The sequence below is a fragment of the Oryctolagus cuniculus genome, chromosome 14 (assembly GCF_051225735.1).
Source record: "Oryctolagus cuniculus isolate XC-2025 breed Fujian yellow rabbit chromosome 14, ASM5122573v1, whole genome shotgun sequence".
Classification (NCBI taxonomy): domain Eukaryota; kingdom Metazoa; phylum Chordata; class Mammalia; order Lagomorpha; family Leporidae; genus Oryctolagus; species Oryctolagus cuniculus.
The window spans coordinates 19,041,679-19,061,481 of NC_142880.1; the positions used below are offsets into that span (position 1 = coordinate 19,041,679).

Genomic DNA, 19,803 nt, shown 5'->3' on the forward strand with positions numbered 1-19,803 from the left:
CAACTGCTGGATCTGAGAACCAGGTTTTATGTAAAATTTCATATTTTCAATAGTCACATATTCAAACATTCAATACACTAAACACAGTCTACCTGAGGGGGAAATGAGGTCTTTGGGCTGCTACTTTATGTCTTGGGATCTGACGCCTGGAAGTGGTTTGGTGAGCATCTGCATATCAAAGACCCAGAACAACCTGTTCTGATGACCGCAACTCAGAAAAAATCAAAACTCTCATTGGTGGTGGAAGAATTGTGAGTACACTGATTTTCCAGGTTACCAGTGGTTTATTCTGGCTGTAAAAATTTATGGCTAGGAATTTGCCAAGTCCCAAGTGTAAGTTTGTTTGGGGGAGAGTGATTTAGAAGAGTCCTCTCAATATTGAATTTGTGGCTGACAAAGGAGCTAGGTACAGAAAACCTGCAGGAGACGGAGAAATAGAGGAAGCCCAGAGCACACAGCAGGGGCCTCCATGTGGCACACCAAGCAAAGAACATTCGAGAACCACTGTATCCTGATAATGCAGGTTTTAAGGTTTGTTTCTAGATTTAAATAGCCCAGCTTTCACCCTAGATGACCAGATTGCCACTCCCAGAATATGTAGTGTTTGGGAATTGAAAGGCCTGGGGTGAGTCTAACTGTGAACTCATTCACTAGAAGCTTTCCAAATTCAAAGACCCACAGGGAAAGACAGGGAACAAGCTACACAGCAGGTTTCCCCCTCACCCATTCTTTGCAGATGACTTTCACAAATTAATTATTTGCAACCAATTAAAAAGCCCAGACTTGCCTTTTCTTTGGAGAAATGAAATGGGCTCATGGAGGCATTCCCATGTGCAGTGAGGACCCTGTGTCATCTGTGGCCCATAGAGAAGAAAGCACATCCCTTGTGCAGGCAGGGAAGACATGTTCTGAAAGAGCTATGATCGATTCTGGAGGTTGGATTTCCTATTTGAGCTTATCCCCTTCACACATATAGTTTTGGGGAGAAAAAGATAAGAAATGCTGTAAGCATAGGAATCAATGACAAAACAATCACTTTAGACACTGGCAAAATAGAAGGAGAAGGAAGGTGTGTGAATATTTCCACCTGGGGGCCACACACTGAAGTCAATTGTCCTCGTTCAGAATGTCCACCAGGGCCTGCAGCAGCCGGTCATCTCTGTGCTTGTAAGGTTTTGTGTTGTAGAACACATCAACATAGTCGTTATAGAGACTGTCCTCAGAGTCTTGCAGCTGGGAAGGCTTGTTCAGCTTCTCCAGGGCTTCGTAGAAATTCTCGTAAGGAATGTCAAGCTTTGCACTTGGGGATTTCTTTGGCGATGGCTTTGGAGGCAAGTTTTTGCTGAAAGCGCTCTGTAGGAGTCGCAACATGGCCTGGGAAGGGGCTCCCTCGGCCACTTCATTCTTTCTGCCTCCCACACTGATGTTGCTGGGGCTGTTGGACACCAGGGACTTGGCCTTAGGGTTCTCCTGGGTGGGCTGCTCCTGAAACACAGAACACCACCAACAAGGGGAAGAAGACTTGTTATTCGCATCCAGAAAGCCATAGTCAGCCCTAGTACAGGCCTGCACCTGTCCTTTGGGAAGCAACGTGGGGACAGGGATGATATAGGCTTGGAGGACGCACACCGACTCGGGGCCAACCCTCAGGTTTTCATACTGAGGTACCCTTGGCAACCTTTTTGATCTCCCTGAACTCTGCTTGTAAACCAGGGATGAGATATCTCCGTTTGCAGTGGTGGTGAAGGCTGTGCTACCATGGGTCCATGCTCAGTACGTGTTCGTTTCCTTCATGTGCTAGACTGCCATTTGGGGAAGATGATGCTAAACACTTAACTCCTCATTGGGAAGGCACAAAGCAATTGCTGTAGCATAGGCACAGTCTTTTGGAAGCCACCTGCTCAGCAGGGGCCATCCTGTTCTACATTGTGCAGGGGGAAGGGCCGGGGGAGAGACTGAAGTGGGCCAGCTAGGAAGGAACTAGAGAGATCAGAAAAAGTGCTGGTTCACTCCTCAAATACCTTACATACAATGGCACAGTTTCTACATACAACTGACATGCATCCTCCCAGACACTTTAAATCAGCTCTAGACTACTTAGAATGCCCAATACAATGTAAATGCTCCACAAAGAGTTGTGATACTGCCTTACTCTAAGTATGTTCAGGGCAGATGCAATTTTTTTTTAAATATTTTTGAACCACAGTTTGGTAACTCTGCAGATGTGGCATGTGCAGACAGGTGTGGCTGACTATATTTCAATATTTTAGTGACTGAAGAGTCCAGTTTATACACACACAAACACACACAGACACACACACATGCACATATACATATTCCTGTAAGAACCTCAGAGGAAGAAACACAAGCTTAATCTGCTTCTGGGACTGTGCAGAAGAGGCCCCTGGGACTCAGGGCCTAACGGGAAGTTGCCTTGCAGCATACAAAGGGGTCAGGTTCCAAGTTGGGGCCTTCACCCTGCTGGTTGCTGTCTCCTGAGTAAATACTACATCCCTGCATCTTCCCAAACAACCAGTGCAAAGCCACATCTACTGAGGGCAGGTCAATGGGGGAAATTCTAGACAGCTGCCCACCACGTTGGAGGCTGTGTGCAGGACACTGAGGATGAAGAGGCCATGGTCTGTGCCCACCACCTGCTGGGAGAGAAGCCAGCAGCCCCGGGAGGCTGAGACCAGGCCCAGCAATGCCTCGCTGCAACTGCCCTCTGAAACTTGCCAAGAGCACCTGTGGTTCTGTCTCTGCCTTGCTGTTGCCAATCAAGCCCATTTCCAAACTGAGATCAGTAAAGAGCAGCCTACACGATTGGGCCGCCTGAGCCTTGGGTTTCCCTCTGCAAAATGGACACACTGATGTCTGTCCTTCCCAGGTTGTAGGGATGACAGCAGCGCTGTGAGCAATGCTTAAAAACTCAATGCAGTACAAGTGTTAGGTGGTTGTGATCCTGACTAAAGACTGCTTTCTTTGTGATTGGCTATCATAAATGGAGAAAATTCATGTTAGGGAAGTTAACCATTTTGCATTCGTCAATTTTAATTTACAAATTCTGGACAAAAGAGCAAATGACAACCATCAGGTTTTATCTAGTGGTGGAGGTGGGGCAGGGGGCTCAGTTTCCCACGCCCATCCCCTTTCTTCCCCAGCTGTGTCTTCCTCATGCTCTGCCCGGGCACGAGGCACAGCCTCACACGCCACATTGTCCCCTGCAGTCCCCCAGAGCGCATGCCAAGAAGTGAGCCACACAGACCTCGCGAGCATCCGCCATCCTCTCCACCCCTCTCCTGTCGTTCTGGACCGTGTTGTAGGATGTGTAGACGCGGGGCTGTTTCATGTGCTCGGGCTGGGAAGAGGTCCCGTGCAGAATCAGCTTCCAGTTCACAATTCGTCCTTCATTCTGCATCCTCCCGGACTGGGGAATAAGCACACGTGTGTCTTAGTGTCTGTTTGAAAAATACAAAGTACACTCATTCAAAACATCTAAGGAGGACTTGCTAGTGAAAATCTAATGTTTCAAAGATTTGTTTGAAAGGCAGAGTGACAGAGAAGAAGAGGCAATGAGAGAGAGAGAGAGAGAGAGAGAGAGAGAGAGAGAGAGAGATATCTTCCAGCTGCTGGTTCACTCCTTAAATACAGCAACAGGTGGGGATTAGGCCAAGCTGAAACCAGGAGCCCAGAATTCCATCCAGGTCTCCCACATGGGTGGCAAGGATGCAAGTACTTGGGCCACCATCCTCTGCCTTCCCAGATGTATCAGCAAAAAAGGAGTAGGCAGGACATGAACTGGCACTCCAATAAGGGATGCCAACATCTCAAGCAGAGGCTCAACCTGTTGTACCACAGTGCCAGCCCCAAAAATCTAATTTTAAGAGTCTATATTCCATGTGCAGAGCTCTATGTTAAAAATAAAATCCCTGGATTCATTCACACTATAAAAATGACAGCTTATGTAGGTCTAACAATTCAAAGACTTGCTGCTTCATGATGAAGCATGTAGTTTAAAAAGCAGAACTCTCCCTATAAATCTTATTTTCTATATTGTAAGTATTCCTGAAAAGTGGACCATACCTCCCATTTCCCAGTTACCAATTTATGGGAACATTATGCTGGGAAAAAAATCAGCCTCCATGTAGTGGGATTGTGAACAGCCTTCATCATCAATCAGCTCTTCAAAATTATATATTTATGGGAAGAGTAATCATTTTCAGACTCAATAATTATGTCATAAATAATGCGCTGAAATCTAAAATGGTCATAAAAGAGATCTAAAACTGTAGAGTCATATTTTGCAGATTTGATGTAAAATCGTTCCATTCCGGCAGTTTGCTGATGGTACAATTGAATTAAAGTAGAGGCCAAGTTCAAGAACATTTTCTTACTTTCCCTACCTAAGCAGGACTTTTTACAACGTCCTAGTTTTAAATCACTTTAGCAGTGTTCAGGAGAAGGTTATTCTAAGAGAAAAACAAGTAAAAATGACGACAGCATTTGTATGAATTTCACTGACATCTTCAGGAATTTTGCGGCGCTGGCACCCTGGGTTCTAGTCCCGGTTGCTCCTCTTCCAGTACAGCTCTCTGCTGTGGCCACGGAGTGCAGTGGAGGATGGCCCAAGTGCATGGGCCCTGCACCTGCATGGGAGACCAGGAGGAAGCACCTGGCTCCTGGCTTCGGATTGGCATAACACGCCGGCCATAGCCGCCATTTGAGGGGTGAACCAACAGAAGGAAGACCTTTCTCTCTGTCTCTCTCTCTCTCACTGTCTAACTCTCCCTGTCAAAAAAAAATTCATTTTTAAGGAAGTATGCAGGCATGGAAATCATAATACTTAATGAGCTCCCCTTTCAGGTGAGCTCAGAGCTGACACACCATTCATTTATACTCTTGCCTAGAGAGAATGTCGGAGAAATGGTGCCAAAATAAATCTCTGTTTGGCTTTGTGGTTGGACACTGTTGTTCTGCCCTGCCATTTTGTAACTGTACGCTAAGGTTACAGAGAATGGGAGCAGATGTGCGGCACAGCAGTGAAGACACCGCTTGGGACACCCACATCCTGCTTCATCCTGGGTCTGGGTTCTGTCTCAGCTCTGCTCCTGATTCCGGCTTCCCATGAATGTAGACCCTGGGAGGCAGCAGGGGATGGCCCATGTTCTTGGGTTCCTGCCACCCACATAGAGACTGGAGGGTATTCCCAGCTCCTGAATCCAGACTGGTCCAGCCACAGTGTGTTGCAGGCATTTGTGGAATAAGCCAGTAGATGGGAGATATCTCTCTCTCTCTCTCTCTTTGGCTTTTAAATAAAATAAACATTTTAAATTACAGAGAAGTGTCAAAGAGGGCAAGCAGACTGAAAGGGAAATGAAAAACGCTTTTCAATTTGTTAATGACCGAAACAGGGGTGGGGGTGGCAGCAGGGACAGAAAGTCATATTACATAAGATATCATGCCTAATGTGAAACTATTTTTTAAAGACTTATTTTTATTTATTTGGAAGGAAGAAGCAGAAGGATGGAGGGTGGGGATCTTCCATCTGCTGATTCACTCCCCAAATGGCTGCAACAGCCAGGGCTGGGCCAGGCTGAAGTCAGAAGCCTAGAACCGTATCCAGGTCTCCCACATGGGTGGCAGGGGCCAGAGTACTTGACCCATCTTCTACTGCTTTCCTAGGTGCATTAGCAGGGAGCTGGATTGGAAGCAGAGCAGCAGGGAGCTCACTGAGCTACAGTGCTGGCCCCATGAGGATATTTCTAAATAGTAACTTCACAATAACTTAGGAGAGCTTTCACATGACTCTGGCAGAGGATCACAGCAAAGCTGGCCTGAGCAGTTGGCTACCTTTGGGAATCTGATTGGTTCATATTTATGAATGAGGTATGTGGTAGGCTGTATTCAGACGTGGGGCCTCCTGATTGGTCCTCTAGCCTGCCTGTATCTTTTCTTTCCTGTTGTCTTAGGGCCTAATCTTCTTTCTCAATGACTGTACTTCTAGGATACTTCAAAAAGTTCTTGGGAATTGAAACAAAAAGATAACTTCATTTTGGTGCAGAAAAAATGTTGAAATCTATGCAGTTTTTTTCAAAATATGCATTTTCCATGAAATTTTTATATACGATTCCCTCAATTTTTTTCTCCTGCACCAAAGTAAGTTTATCTATCAATCCCATTTTTTCACAAACTTTTTGAAATGCTCTCACGTAATCATGTGGGCAGGGCTCCACCCACTCACTACACATTTTGCTCACTCCTACTAATGGTGGTTAAGTTCAGGGTACTAATGATGATATCAGCCTTAAAAGTAAGCTTGTTGGTCTTCATCTCCTTGCTTCTACGTACCATGTCTGCAATTCGCAGAGTCCACGTGCCTGTGGGGTTCTCTCCCCAGGTGTGAACAGACATGAAGTCCCAGTTCTTAAAGCCATTAGGAGATGTATCCCGCTCTCGCTCAGCCAGCAGTACCGTGCTGGTTCCTGTTTTCATGCAATAAACACAAGTTAGTGGATGTCTGAACAGCTCTGCAAGTAGGACGCACTCCTGCAGCTGGGGACTATGCATGAGAGCGGGGAGAGACCTGTCCTCCTAATTTTCCCTTTTAGTATAATGCCAGGATACAGGCATTCATGCGAAAATAATGATGATTTTGTCCAGCGTACTTACCAAATTACCTGCCATAGAGTAAGTTCTTATTAAATATTGTAAAAAAATGAATTATCATGTTGGCTAAGGTTTATTTGAATAAGGAGTACTTAGAGAAATAAATTTACAAATTTGATTAAAGAAGAGAGCCAGAGAACCAAAATATATTTAGCAGAAATATAATTTTGAAATGTAAAAAGAAATCTTGAAAATGTAACAGGTGTCTGAGTCTATAATGTAGACATAAAAATTAATTTAGTATTTATCATTAAGAATCATTAATCAATGAATTAATTTATTATTAGATGTACAGTTTTCTAATCTCTTGTCATATAAAAACTAGTAAGAAGAGTAATTCTAAATTTTCAAGTTCAGGCTCTCTACAGATAAATAAACAGCATTTCTTTCTAGGTAAAGGGGCTAAATGAACTGTAGATCCATGATGGAAAAAATAAAAAGCATCCCACTGATATTTCAGGTGAATTCCAAGACCTCAAGAGGGTGTAGCTCCAAAATTAACGGAGTCTACTCCACTAGAGACAGCTCACCTCTCCTCATCCATCCCCAGGGAAACTGAGTCAGTCAGTGGAGTCCCAGTGGAACACGGAAGAGTAGTGACACGTGTCCTCCCGCTGGATTCCACTTGATGAATCACAAGCCCTTTCCCCTCCACTATCTCCTCTCAGAAAAGAGCACACCCCGTATCCCGTGGCCTTACTCCTATCACCACGGAAATACTGCCAGACTCTTCCAGCTCCTTTCATGGGTCAGGAGTCCAGTGTTTCAGTCGAGCCTCCGGATGTTTCAGCTATATCTGCAAGCTTCATTAATGATCAGCGTAACTTTGACTAATGCATTACATAAGAGAACGGAATGATAGATCAGTAGTCCGGGCCAGGGAACACAGTCTGAAAACCTTCCTCAAGGTTCACTAATTGGCTAATTTTCTTAATAGGCTTCTTTCTCTGCTCATCCAAGGGCTAGGGGGAAAGGCCAGCAGGGAGGCAGATTTCACACCAAGAAAAACAAGCATGGGTGTTTAGACTTGAAAATATTAGGAAACTTTAGCGCTATGAAAAAAACAATCACTGATGTGAAATCGCTCGACTGATGCTTGACACTTGGCGCCGATGGCTGAGAAGAATTTTTGGAAACGTTACCAGCAGCAGAAGTCAGTGTGACGTGCAGGTCCCCCCTGCGGGAATATTCAATTGTTGCTTCAAACTGCACGTGCTCCAGGGACTCGATGGCGTTCTCTTGGCCTTCACAAGCTCTCGTCGGGATTTCAATGATAACTTCTCCGTTAGCTTTCAGGGCTCTAGATACATTAAAGGATCACTATTGAAAAAAGTGCATTTCTTTTATATTTGCAATATCCTGCACGGGTGCTACACAGCAGTCTGGATTAGATGTTGCCACTCTCTGTTATGAAGAGAACCCAGTGCTAGGTTAGCTATACATCAATGTTAGTGCATTTGAAACCAGCACTTAAATACAATGCTGTCTGCTATGGAATGGCGTTCGGGCAGGTTTGTCTTGGACCCATCAAAAAAGAGACCTGCCAAAGAAAAACTTTCATCTGTAAGGCTTTCCTAAGGCATACCCCTAATCCTCCTAATGTGGGTACTTCATGTGCTGAGTCTTCAATGTTATCATAACTGCCTTGAAGATAACAAAACACTCAGAGCAAGCAGACTCTGCGTGGAGGGCTGACGTGGAGTAGCAGAGGTGGTTTCTGCAAAAGCTGTGTGACAAAGCCTCCTTTGTGGAGGGAAGGCTGGCAAGCACATAGCTCTGCAGCATGAAGTGAGGCTGTTTTGGCGGTGGACTGGGGAATCTGGTTGGCAAGTCCTGAATTTCATCAATCCTAAGTGGCGTTTTGAAAAATAGTTTAGCATCCCTGAATTTACAATGAATCTCAGAATGATGGTTGACTGGGCATAATTTGACGGTGTTTCGTTTCATTTTGTTTTGGTATAGAAAACAAGGGTGCAGCTTAGATTTTCTTGGGCTAGGTGGACTGCAAGAGGAAAATAAAAAATATGAGAGACCTCTGAGAAATTCATGGAGAATGAAGATTAAGGAAAAGACTTTGCATGGACTTGGGGTTTTGTTTTGCATTAAAATAAACTTAGCTTTAATTCCATTTTCCATTAATTTTTGAAGGACGCTCCTAGGCTCAGATGATTTAGCAATCTTTGTTTTCTCAGTGAGCCTCTGGGGGACCCCCAGAAAACACTGGCAAATAGCCCTTGACTTCGGAGAAGGTGAAATAGCCCTTGACTTCGGAGAAGGTGAGACAAAGCATCGGGAAGAATGACACACATCGTCATGACGTTGGGCCATGGGCACACATTTGTGGAAGACGCCTGGAGACACATACCTGGGCTCAAAGTCGTTGTCCTTTACCACACACTCCTTCTTCTCTGGCACGCTCCTCCAGGTCCTGGGGTCGGCCAGATCCACCAGAGCTTTGGCATTCAGCAAGCCGAATCCAAATCGACTGTTCACCATCAGGCCTGCCCCATTCTTTTTCCAGCCCGGATTATTGGCTAATGGGTCATACTCAGAGGTCCAGACAACCAGGTGCTGCATGTCTCGCCAGGTGAGATTTGGGCTGGAAGGGAAGAGACCCAAAGTATCTTTCAAGAACAAAATGAAAGTTGGCTAAAAAGCAGCACTTCCAATCAGGCACCGTGAAGAGCCTTTTGCAACTGTGCTTAAATTATTCTAGTGTCAGTTACTATCAGAATGTCTTTTCATTCAAAACTCAAAATGCAGTACCCAAGACTTCTCTCCCTAACACAAAAGTTAAGCTCTTAACTGTGATTAAAATGAAGACTTCAGCACTATCGTAGCATAAAATCTTGTCCCAGCTTTCTGATTTCTTACATTTAACGGGAACAAAAATTTTAAATGACAGTACTTCCTTTGTGCCTTCCAGTCTTATGTTGCCGATTAATAGTCTCAGCATTTTATCATTGTGAACCCACAGATAAGGCCTGAACTTTCTTCTTAGAAAGAATCAGATTTTGAGGACCTATGTTGCCTATCTACTCTTTTTTTTTTTTTTTTTGACAGGCAGAGTGGATAGTGAGAGAGAGAGAGAGAGAAAGGTCTTCCTTTGCCATTGGTTCACCCTCCAATGGCCGCCGCGGCCGGCGCACCGCGCTGATCCAGTGGCAGGAGCCAGGTGCTTATCCTGGTCTCCCATGGGGTGCAGGGCCCAAGTCCTTGGGCCATCCTCCACTGCACTCCCTGGCCACAGCAGAGAGCTGGACAGGAAGAGGGGCAACCGGGACAGAATCCGGCGCCCCGACCGGAACTAGAACCCGGTATGCCAGCGCCGCAAGGCAGAGGATTAGCCTAGTGAGCCGCAGCGCCTATCTACTCTTAAGTATGGTTTGCCTTTTTTTTTATGCAGTTGCTGTTGGTACCCACGGGCTCTGCATTTGGGGAGTCAACTAATTGCACATTGAAAATATTTTTTAATTCTTGATTTTGTTTTATTTTTAAATTTCTTTTTAAAAATGCATCTGTACTGATATGTACAGATTTTTTTCTTGCCATTATTCCCCAATACAATACAATACAATATTTAGGTATTATAAGTAATCTAGAGATGATTTGAAGTTTACAAGAGCATCATGTAGGTTAAATGCAAATACTGTCTCATTTTTAAAGGGGACTTGAGCATCCATGGGTTTTTGTATGCACAGGAGGATCTGGAACCAGTCCCCTCACAGTTAATGTGTCAAGAAACTCTTAGCTCCATGGTATTGCTCTTGAAACCTACACTGAACACTGTGGAGATATTCAAGGAGGTGGTTCTTGTCCTGAAGAAGCTTACAATCCAGTAAAAGAATTAAGCATTTTGTTTTGAATCGATGTATCATGTTTGTACTTGCTTATAGAGAACAGTATTTGTAATTTGATATGGGTATACAATGTCCAGTGACCAAATCAAGGTCATTAGCATTTCTATCTCTTCAAATATTATCATTGCTTTATGTTGGGAACCTTCCAACTCTTCTCTAGTTGTTCTAAAATGTGCAATTAATTGTTGTGGACTATTGTTGCCCTATTACACAAACAACATGAGACCTACTCCCCCACCACACTGTGTTTTCAAACCCATTGTCTACCTTCCCACTAAGTCTTTTCTAACTGTCTCTGTTGAATGCTGTGTTCAAACCTCAGTGGATTGGGTGTTATTGGAGGAAGCATTTCCATGGACTTGAAAAAGCTGGAAGGTTTTGCTTATAAGAAATGTGTGAATTGAGTTCTGAGGGTGAGTAGAATGTTCAGGAAAGGCAGATAGAGAAGAGGGTACGAGGCAAGTAGAGCAACAGTACAAAGGTGGGGCAGTGTGGAGGGAGACCAGATTATCTGGATTGCTGGAGCAGGAAGAGGCAGTGAACAATTCTGAGTGATGAGGACCTTGAACACCAGGAAAAGTATTCTGTAACCTTTGGGAATCATGGAAGATTTTTAAGCAAGGGAATACTAAAATTCAGAAATCTTGGTAAGATTATTTTAGCAGCAATATCAATATAAATTGGATATCAGTGAGTTGTTGGATTTACTGTAATATGACAAGGTTTCCTTCATCATCCTATTTAACATTCAACTCTCCCCACATGTGCCTGAGCCCTCTTCTCCTGCTATACTTTTTCTTCTGTCAAAGTGCATATCACATTTCACCATATTGGGCAACTCATTTATTTTGTGTATTATTGATGTTCGGCTCCCATGCTAGAATGTGGACGTGACAAGGGGTGAAATCTTCAACCATCTTATTCTCTAACATGCACCATGCACCTGGAGGAATGCCAGGCACAAGGGGATGTGCCCAGGAAATAGTGGCTGGTGGCTGATTGGATGTGCCTAAGTGTTAACTAGCCCCGAGTACCATTTAAAAACGGACTGCTGTTAGTTATTAATCAGATTCTTGGTTGGCTTTGAGACCTGCATTGCTTCCATCAAGCCAGTCAAGCATCAGATGCCCATGTTAACTCCTTGAGGCTCAAGTGTTACACTAGGCTGTACAACAATCATCAGGGGAATATGGCACAATTGGCTGCCTTCTCTCTCCAGAGCCCATAATGTACTGGTTAAAAAGTCCCCTGGTGACAAGAAAAAGGCAGTGTACACTCCCAAACACAGGGGAGGCTGCCTCCTGGTGAAAGGCTATGTGTGGTTTCCCAGGCCTGGCCACAATTACAAAGGCATCAGACTCAGGGCACAGCCCAGGAGCCTCCAAGGGGATGGCAGCCAAGGCTCAATGCCTGCCCAGACCCATCATGCTCTTTGCACAGTCATGTCCCCAGCTCCAGAGAGTGGGTGAGTACCTTTATTCCCACGGTTCTTAGTCTGAGGTCTGGGCAGAGGCATCCTTACTGGGAAAGGAGAGCGAAACCTTGAAAACACTTTCCCCCACTCTAAGTGAGACGATACCAGGACTTTTCGCCTGCTCCCCCCCCCATACACCCTCCAACACATACCTCAGGGGTAAGTGAACCTGCCAGAGCCCTTTTGTTCAGGGCTCCCTGAACAGTGAGATGACCCCATTGTCAGGGGTTGGCTGTGCCAACCAACAGGTGCACCCTTCCAAGCAGGAGAAGGGAATGGGCCTACTTGGTGGTTAAGATTCTGGCTGATACCATAGCAGTGATTAAAGGCTGCTCCAGCAACTGATGATTCTGTGCCCTCTGTCTCAGCTCACCTGAGCTCCTAACAAACACACCTACACCCAACAGGTGATGGCACCCTCAGTGGGTCTCTGTGGGCCAAGACGCCTGCATCACCATCACCTAGTACACTAGAAAATAACAATTCCTGAGCTGTAGCCCAACCCTACTGATCAAAATACTGGAGGGTAGGACATGATTTTTGTACTGATATTGGGGGGGTGGGGAAATCCCCTGTATCCAGTTCTGTATTACAGCAAAATTAATGAGTTGGTGGAAACAGTTAAGACAATTGTAAGTTCCTTCAAATCCAGGGGTCAGACGAAGGCGCAATTCCACACAGGTTGTGGGATTAACTGTTGACATCAAGCATTGCTTCTAACCAACCACATTAAACTGTGCTCTGTGGTGAAGAACAGTATGACCTTGAGCAAATCAACTTCTTTCTCTGGGCCTGACTTGACTCATTTAACGTGAGAGGAGTGAATACTGAAATCTCCAGAATTCCTCACTGTCAGACTTTCTGTCTGCCGCATATGACAAATACTTCTCTGTAGCTCTTATTTCGCTTAGGCCACCTCCTATTCCATAGGATAAATAGCTGAGCAGCAATGGCTCTTTTCTCAATGCAGAAGCCAGTTTTGTCTGATAAAGCATTTTATCGACATGCTTGCTTGCTTCTAATCTTTTATACGAAGTTTTAGGTAAGAGTCTCTTTATCAAAGTGCTCAACAACACTCCAGTTTCCATTGGCTCATCAGTGTGGGCAGGTGTGTATGAGGCAGCAGGAGGCAGGGCATTGAGAACCCTGTTAATCATAGCCAAAGCATAGGCTTTCTATATTTTTCTAGAAGAGCTTTCGTTTTATATTGGGTTATGGGTTTATTGCTTAAATTTTCTTTTTATCTAGTCTTTGCAAAGTATTCAGGGAACTTTCTTGTCATGCAATTAGGAAAAATCAAACCTGTTTTCCTAACCCAGGTAGTCTGGAGTCCTGTGCTGGCACTACATAAATGCAAAGGACCTGCTAACAATGCTGCCACTCCTTGACAGCCTTCCTCAGTTAATTAGGGCTCCACAGCATCCAGAGCAATTAAATTTTTAAAAACAGCACCACGTTGCTCATCAAAGATATGTTTACAGAAAACATAAATTATGGAATTAAATATTGAAATGAAGTGTTGGTTCTGACTTAAAAAGATGTAGGGAAAGAAATCCACAGACAAAAGTTTAGAGTGAAAAATTCTAGGAGTTACCTGGCCCAGCTTCTAATCACACCCACTGGGAGACTCAGTGTTGAAGATTCTCTGACTTGGACTTCCCAACATCTCATAACCCACGGAGGGAAGGGTGCTTGTGCTGGGATTTTTTTCTAAAGATTTCATGCAACATCAAAAGTCTACTTCGCTTTCTCCAGACATTAGTAAAAACAGAAGATCGATTCACTTGTCTATTTAATTCCTTCAAAGATGTGAAGGAATTCAATGGTTCAATTTGGAATTTTTCTCCCTTCAGTTTATTCTAAAGCTTTTTGATCTTTCCTCTGAAGACTGGAGCTATTTCTCTTGTTTTCTTAGGTATATTCACTTCACAACAATAACAATGCTTCAGGCATCTATGCAAGGACTTCCTTTCTCTGTGTGAGTTCTTTTCTCTCCAGGATATGCCTGCTAAGTGTCCTGCTAGATGTCTTCACAGCCCCAGCTGGGTCAGGCTGTAGGAAAGCACAGAAGGGAGCCCTTATAGCACTTGTTTCTCAAAGTTTAGCTAAGGTGCTGCTGGCATTACAACGGGCTGGGAGGGCCCAGCATTGTGGCTTAGAAGGTAAAGCTACCACCTGTGATGCTGACCTCCCATATGAGCACCTATTTGAGTCCTGGTGTTCCACTTCTGATTCAGCTCCCTGCTCATGGCCTGGAAAAACATCAAAAGATGGCCCAAGTGTTTGGGCCCCTGACACTCCCATGGGAGACCAGAAAAAGCTCCTGGCTTCACTCTGACCTAGCCCTGGCTGTTGTGGCCATCTGGGGAGTGAACCAGTAGATGGAAGCACTCTCTCTCTCTCTCTCTCTCTGCGACTCTGACCTTCAAATAAATACATAAATCTTTTAAAACCAGGCCGGCGCCGCGGCTCACCGGGTTCTAGTCCCGGTCGGAGCACCAGACTCTGTCCCGGTTGCCCCTCTTCCAGGCCAGCTCTCTGCTGTGGCCTGGGAGTGCAATGGAAGATGGCCCAAGTCCTTGGGCCCTGCACCCCATGGGAGGCCAGGATAAGTACCTGGCTCCTGCCATCGGATCAGCGCTGTGCGCCGGCCACAGCGCACCAGCCGTGGCGGCCATTGGAGGGTGAACCAACGGCAAAGGGAAGACCTTTCTCTTTGTCTCTCTCTCTCTCACTGTCCACTCTGCCTGTCAAAAAAAAAAATTGCTGGAGATACTGAAGAAAAATGGTGATTCCTAGACAATTCAGAATCTGAGTTGCTAGCAATAGGATCTGGGAATCTGCTTGTGAATTTCTTGTGTATACTGATTTTTGACAAGCACTGACCTAGGGTAAGAAAATATTCCTGTGTATGCATTTCAGCCAGAAACCATTCTTTCTCTTCCCTTTCTGCTTCCTGATAGGGAAAACCTGTAGTACATCACATTGACTGCAGCACAGGAAGTGGTCTGTGCTGTGACGGGGAACATTTATGAGGGACTCACACATCCGTGTTCATTTCTCATCCTCCATCTTTTTCATCCTCCTTTATTTGAGGGGCTGATGGGCTGCCATTTGGCATTGCCTCTCCCTGTCAGGGCTCTGGGAGCAGCACAGCGTAGATACTGAGAGCACGCTGCTAGGGGCAGGCAGGCCTGAGTCTGACCCCATTACAGGACGTTGGTTACATTTCTCAACCTCTCTATACTGTTATTGCATTGTTTATAAAATGCAACCAATAATTTCCATGTCATAAGGATAGGAGATAGGATGCAGTACACGAGGTTAGCTATGGTAAGAAGCTGATAAATACTGGATGTCATTGTTGTTGATGTGTTTAGTCGAGACTTTATCTTCAGCCTGCTTAGATGTCCCTTGAGGGATGGTGCATGGTTAAACGGTTCTGTCAATCTTGAGTATCTAGGGATACAGCTTGGTCACACTTTTAGAAATTCTGGCACTCAGATTTTCTGAAATAATAGTCTTGCTACACTTGGTTGAATAAAGTTCAGAAAACTGTCCAGTTGAGAAGGCACATCTCAATAATCTCTATGTACTTTGGCAGGAAAGCCATAAATGTTAAGATAAATTATGTCCATCTTAGTGATGAACTGAATCAAAATGAAGGCAATTAAATTTTTATGCTATGCACTAGGGAGATCTTAGACTCATAACATCTCTTAAATCATGAACATTGTCAGGATCTAGAAGAACCTCCAACCATTCCCCCAGAAAAATGTCATTCTCATCAGCAATTCTGCATTTAATTACAAAGAGATTCATCATGGATCCCTTTGAGTTTACCCATGTATTCAATAGCAGTGGAGCCCTGCTTTAGAAATTGTCCACTAAGGGGCCGGTGCCGTGGCTCAATAGGCTAATCCTCCGCCTGCGGTGCTGGCACGCTGGGTTCTAGTCCTGGTCGGGGCTCCAGATTCTGTCCCGGTTGCCCCTCTTCCAGACCAGCCCTCTGCTATGGCCCGGGAGTGCAGTGGAGGATGGCCCAAGTGCTTGGGCCCTGCACCCCATGGGAGACCAGGAGAGGCACCTGGCTCCAGGCTTCGGATCAGCGTGGTGCGCCGGCCATGGCGGCCATTGGAGGGTGAACCAACGGCAAAGGAAGACCTTTCTCTCTGTCTCTCTCTCTCTCACTGTCCACTCTGTCAAAAAAAAAAAAAAAAAAAAAAAAAAAAGAAAAGAAAAAAAGAAAAAAGAAAAAAAAAAGAAAAGAAAAGAAAAAAGAAATTGTCCACTGAGGGCTAATGAGGTTAATGAGGCTAGATCATTGTTGGATCATTTTCTCCTTGTATAGAAAAAAGACTTTTTTGGGCCAGCATTCTGGCATAGCTGGTAAGGCCACCACTTGCCATGCCAGTGTCCCATATGGGCACCAGTTCAAGTCCTGGTTGCTCCATTTCTGATCTGGATCCCTGCTAATGTGCCTGGGAAAGCAGCAGAAGACAGTTTAAGTGCTTGGACCCATGTACCCACGTGAGATACCCAGAAGAGGCTCCTTGTTCCTGTTTTCGGCCTGGTCCAGCCCTGGCCATTGCAACCATTTGGGGAGTAAAGCAGTAAATGGAAGATCAATCTCTCTCCCTCTCTCCTCTCCCTCTCTCTCCCTCTCTCATCTCCCTCTCTCTCCCTCTCTCCCTCTCTCCTTTTCCCTCTCCCTCTCTTTCTCTCTAACTCTGCCTTTAAAATAAAGACTTTTTTTAAGAAAAGGAAAAGAATTTTTCAAGTTGTAGAAATCAGAGGTTATACTTTTAAAATTGTAGTTCATAGGTGAAATTAACATTACATCTATTCAGCCAGATGGCTATGTCTACATATTGGTCACTAGACAAGTTTAGGGTAGGCCTGGCTGGTTATAGTTGCATGTATCCTGCATTGAATCCAGAAGAAAGGCTCTTGACCTAAAATTTAAGGATGACATTAAGAGCTCCCTGGAGTTAACGGTTTGTATCCTAAGATCATAAGCTTTGTAAGCCTATTTCATAGGGTCCTGCGCCTCAGAGGACCCCATTTGTTTCTGGCCCAGACCCCTCAACACCAATCAGAACAACCCATGATGGATTATCTGTACAAGAGCACGTCAAAAAATTGGTGGGAAATGGAGTTAAAATGTAAGTTCATTTGAGTGCGAAACAATTTTGGAATTTATATAGAGAGGACTCTTCAAAAGGTTCCCAGAAAATGTATATTGTGAATATACTAGGCATGGATTTAAAAAAATTTTGCAAAAGAATCAACTTTTCTTGAAATTTCATCTCGCCACCTGTTTTTGAAGTACCCTCATATATGCTGACATCTTCAATTTCAAATCCATGAATCTCATAAAGGAAAGGGGTTTGAAAAAAGTTGGGTTGACCCTTTCATTTTACTGATGGAGACTGAGCCCTCACATGTGAATTGACGTGCCTGAGGCCACACAGCCAGTGATCCAGCGAGCACCTGCAACCGGGTGGCTCTCTGTGGTTTTCACTGCCTCGATTGTTTCTTCCTGAAGCTGTTTGGGATCAGCCGATGGCAGCCTTATCTTATGTTCAGAGATTTGGTCCTCTGTCCATCCCCTTCCTCCTACCAGTGAACTCAGGTTCTGGACTGGGCTCTTTTGTTCTGCCCAAGATCTATTTCTGATTAAGCTCCTGATTTGCTTCTTCCCTTTCCATACCTCTTGCCAAGTGGGTAGACTCATGGTAAGAGCCTTGCTAGACCTGTCTTGCTTAGCCACTGAGACGACCTCATAGCTGGGATTCCCAGGACTAAACCCCACCTCCCCAGGAAGCCCCAGGGTTCCTAGAGCTATGCTGGACTCTCCTGGGCATTTCCAGTTATGGCAAAAACCAAGATGTTCCACCTGTGTGCTATTGTGAACATCTGTAATCTACTGAAGGCCACTCGAGGGGACTGCTTTGTCCTGTCTCCATAGTATATGGACCTTATTCTAGAGCAGCTCCTTCTTAGGGAGCATAATTCTGATTTACAAATGTAATTGCTTCTTTCATTATGCTGCCACATGAGCTGAGTTGACATTTAAAGATTTGCTGTCATCACACTTCATAAACTTGGAATGAAGGCTGATAAAAATCTCTGGCTGTGTAGTGTTGGTTAAATTCTCCCCCTTATATTAGGTATTGGACTATTGGGTAACTATTATAAGGAAAATATTGTTGCTAAATCCCTTTCTAAAATAAATTCCAGGGGGGGAATGTTGAATTTAAATATGAAAGTACTGCAAAAAGTAGGGAATGGGATTAAAAGATAAGTAGGTTTTGGTGCAAAAAAGCTTTGAAATCCAGGGGCAGATGTTTGGGTTAGCAATTAAGATGTTGGCTAACATAGCCATATCCCACATTGTGGTCCCTGGGTTTGATTCCCAGTTCTACCTTTGATTCCAGTTTCCTGATAATGCAGACCCTGGGAGGCAGCAGGTGATGGCTCAAGTAATTAGGCTCCTGCTATGCACATGGGAATGAGTTCCCAACTTGTGATTTCAACCCAGCTAGCCCTGGCTCTCTGTAGGCATCGGGAGAGTACACCAATGGATAGGAGTTCTCTCTGTATCTCTGCATGTCTCTACCTCTAAAGATAAATGAGGGGCTGGAGCTGTGGCGCAGTAGGTTTATCCTCTGCCTGCGGCGCTGGCATCCCATATGGGCACCGGTTCTAGTCCTGGCTGCTCCCCTTCTGATCCAACTCTCTGCTATGGTCTGGGAAGGCAGTGGAAGATGGCCCAAGTCCTTGGCCCCCTGCACCCACGTGGGAGACCCAGAAGAAGCCCCTGGTTCCTGGCTTCGGATCAGCACAGCTCTGGCCGTTGTGGCCATCTGGAGAGTGAACCAGCAGATGGAAGACTTTTCTGTCTCTCCCTCTCACTGTCTGTAACTGTACCTCTCAAATAAAATAAATAAAACCTTAAAAAAAAGATAGATGAAATCTTTAAAAACAATTTTGAGATCCAGGGAGAGGAATGATCTTCAGAAAATTCATAGAAAACACATACTATGAAAAAGATATATATGAATTTCACTATTTTGGGGGCACAAAATTAAACTTATCTTTTAACTCCATCTTTCCAAGAATTTTGGGACATATCCTTTGTATGATAAAGAAATCATAAAGAAATATATACAAAGAATGGTTAATTTGGGGTTGTGAAGTTTCTTTGTTGGCATAAAAAAACAAAGCAAGAAACCTTAAAGTGACAGAGTGATCAACATAACTACATACGTATTAACTCCATCACATTAAACATTACCTACGAAGGAAATTCAAGGTAAATATCAACCTGATAGAGCAGGGATGGCTTTTCTGAACCAAGGCTATAAAACACAAGCAGGGTCATAAAGAAGCAATCTCAAATGACAGAAAGTATGGAGCTTCATTAATAATGATATACAAACATATTAAAATGAGATGCCATTTCACCTATCCAAATTGCAAACATTTAAAAATAGTTTGGGCAAGAGTTCTTTTGGAAACTGGAAACTGAGCTAGGAGACATCTTCAAAAACTTACAGGCAAAGTCCGTATTAGGGAAAAAAAACTTATGGGTTTCAAAATTTTTTGCACCAAAATAATTTTATTTGATTCCTTTTTTTTTTAACAGACTTTTTGAAAGGCCCTCATATATTCCTGTTGGAATATAAAATGGTATAGTGTTTCAAGATAGCAACTTAACAACATATATCAAAATCATGAGAACTCAACTGCTCTCTGGTCCATAAATTCTAGTTCTGGGTGTTTGTCCTTAAGACTTTA

General features: G+C 44.3%; 1 protein-coding gene across 1 annotated transcript in view; it reads right to left on the reverse strand.

Moving 5' to 3' along the window:
• Positions 1-956: 956 nt before the first annotated feature.
• PCSK1 (proprotein convertase subtilisin/kexin type 1) overlaps positions 957-19,803 on the reverse strand; it is a 42,740-nt gene continuing 23,893 nt past the window's right edge. The window contains exons 10-14 of the mRNA XM_051853986.3: positions 9,032-9,265; positions 7,809-7,966; positions 6,349-6,482; positions 3,266-3,427; positions 957-1,485 (exon numbers count right to left, since the gene is read on the reverse strand). Of these exons, the coding sequence (XP_051709946.1) occupies positions 1,108-1,485; positions 3,266-3,427; positions 6,349-6,482; positions 7,809-7,966; positions 9,032-9,265 (1,066 nt within the window). The 3' untranslated portion in view covers positions 957-1,107. The remainder of the gene's footprint in view (positions 1,486-3,265; positions 3,428-6,348; positions 6,483-7,808; positions 7,967-9,031; positions 9,266-19,803) is intronic.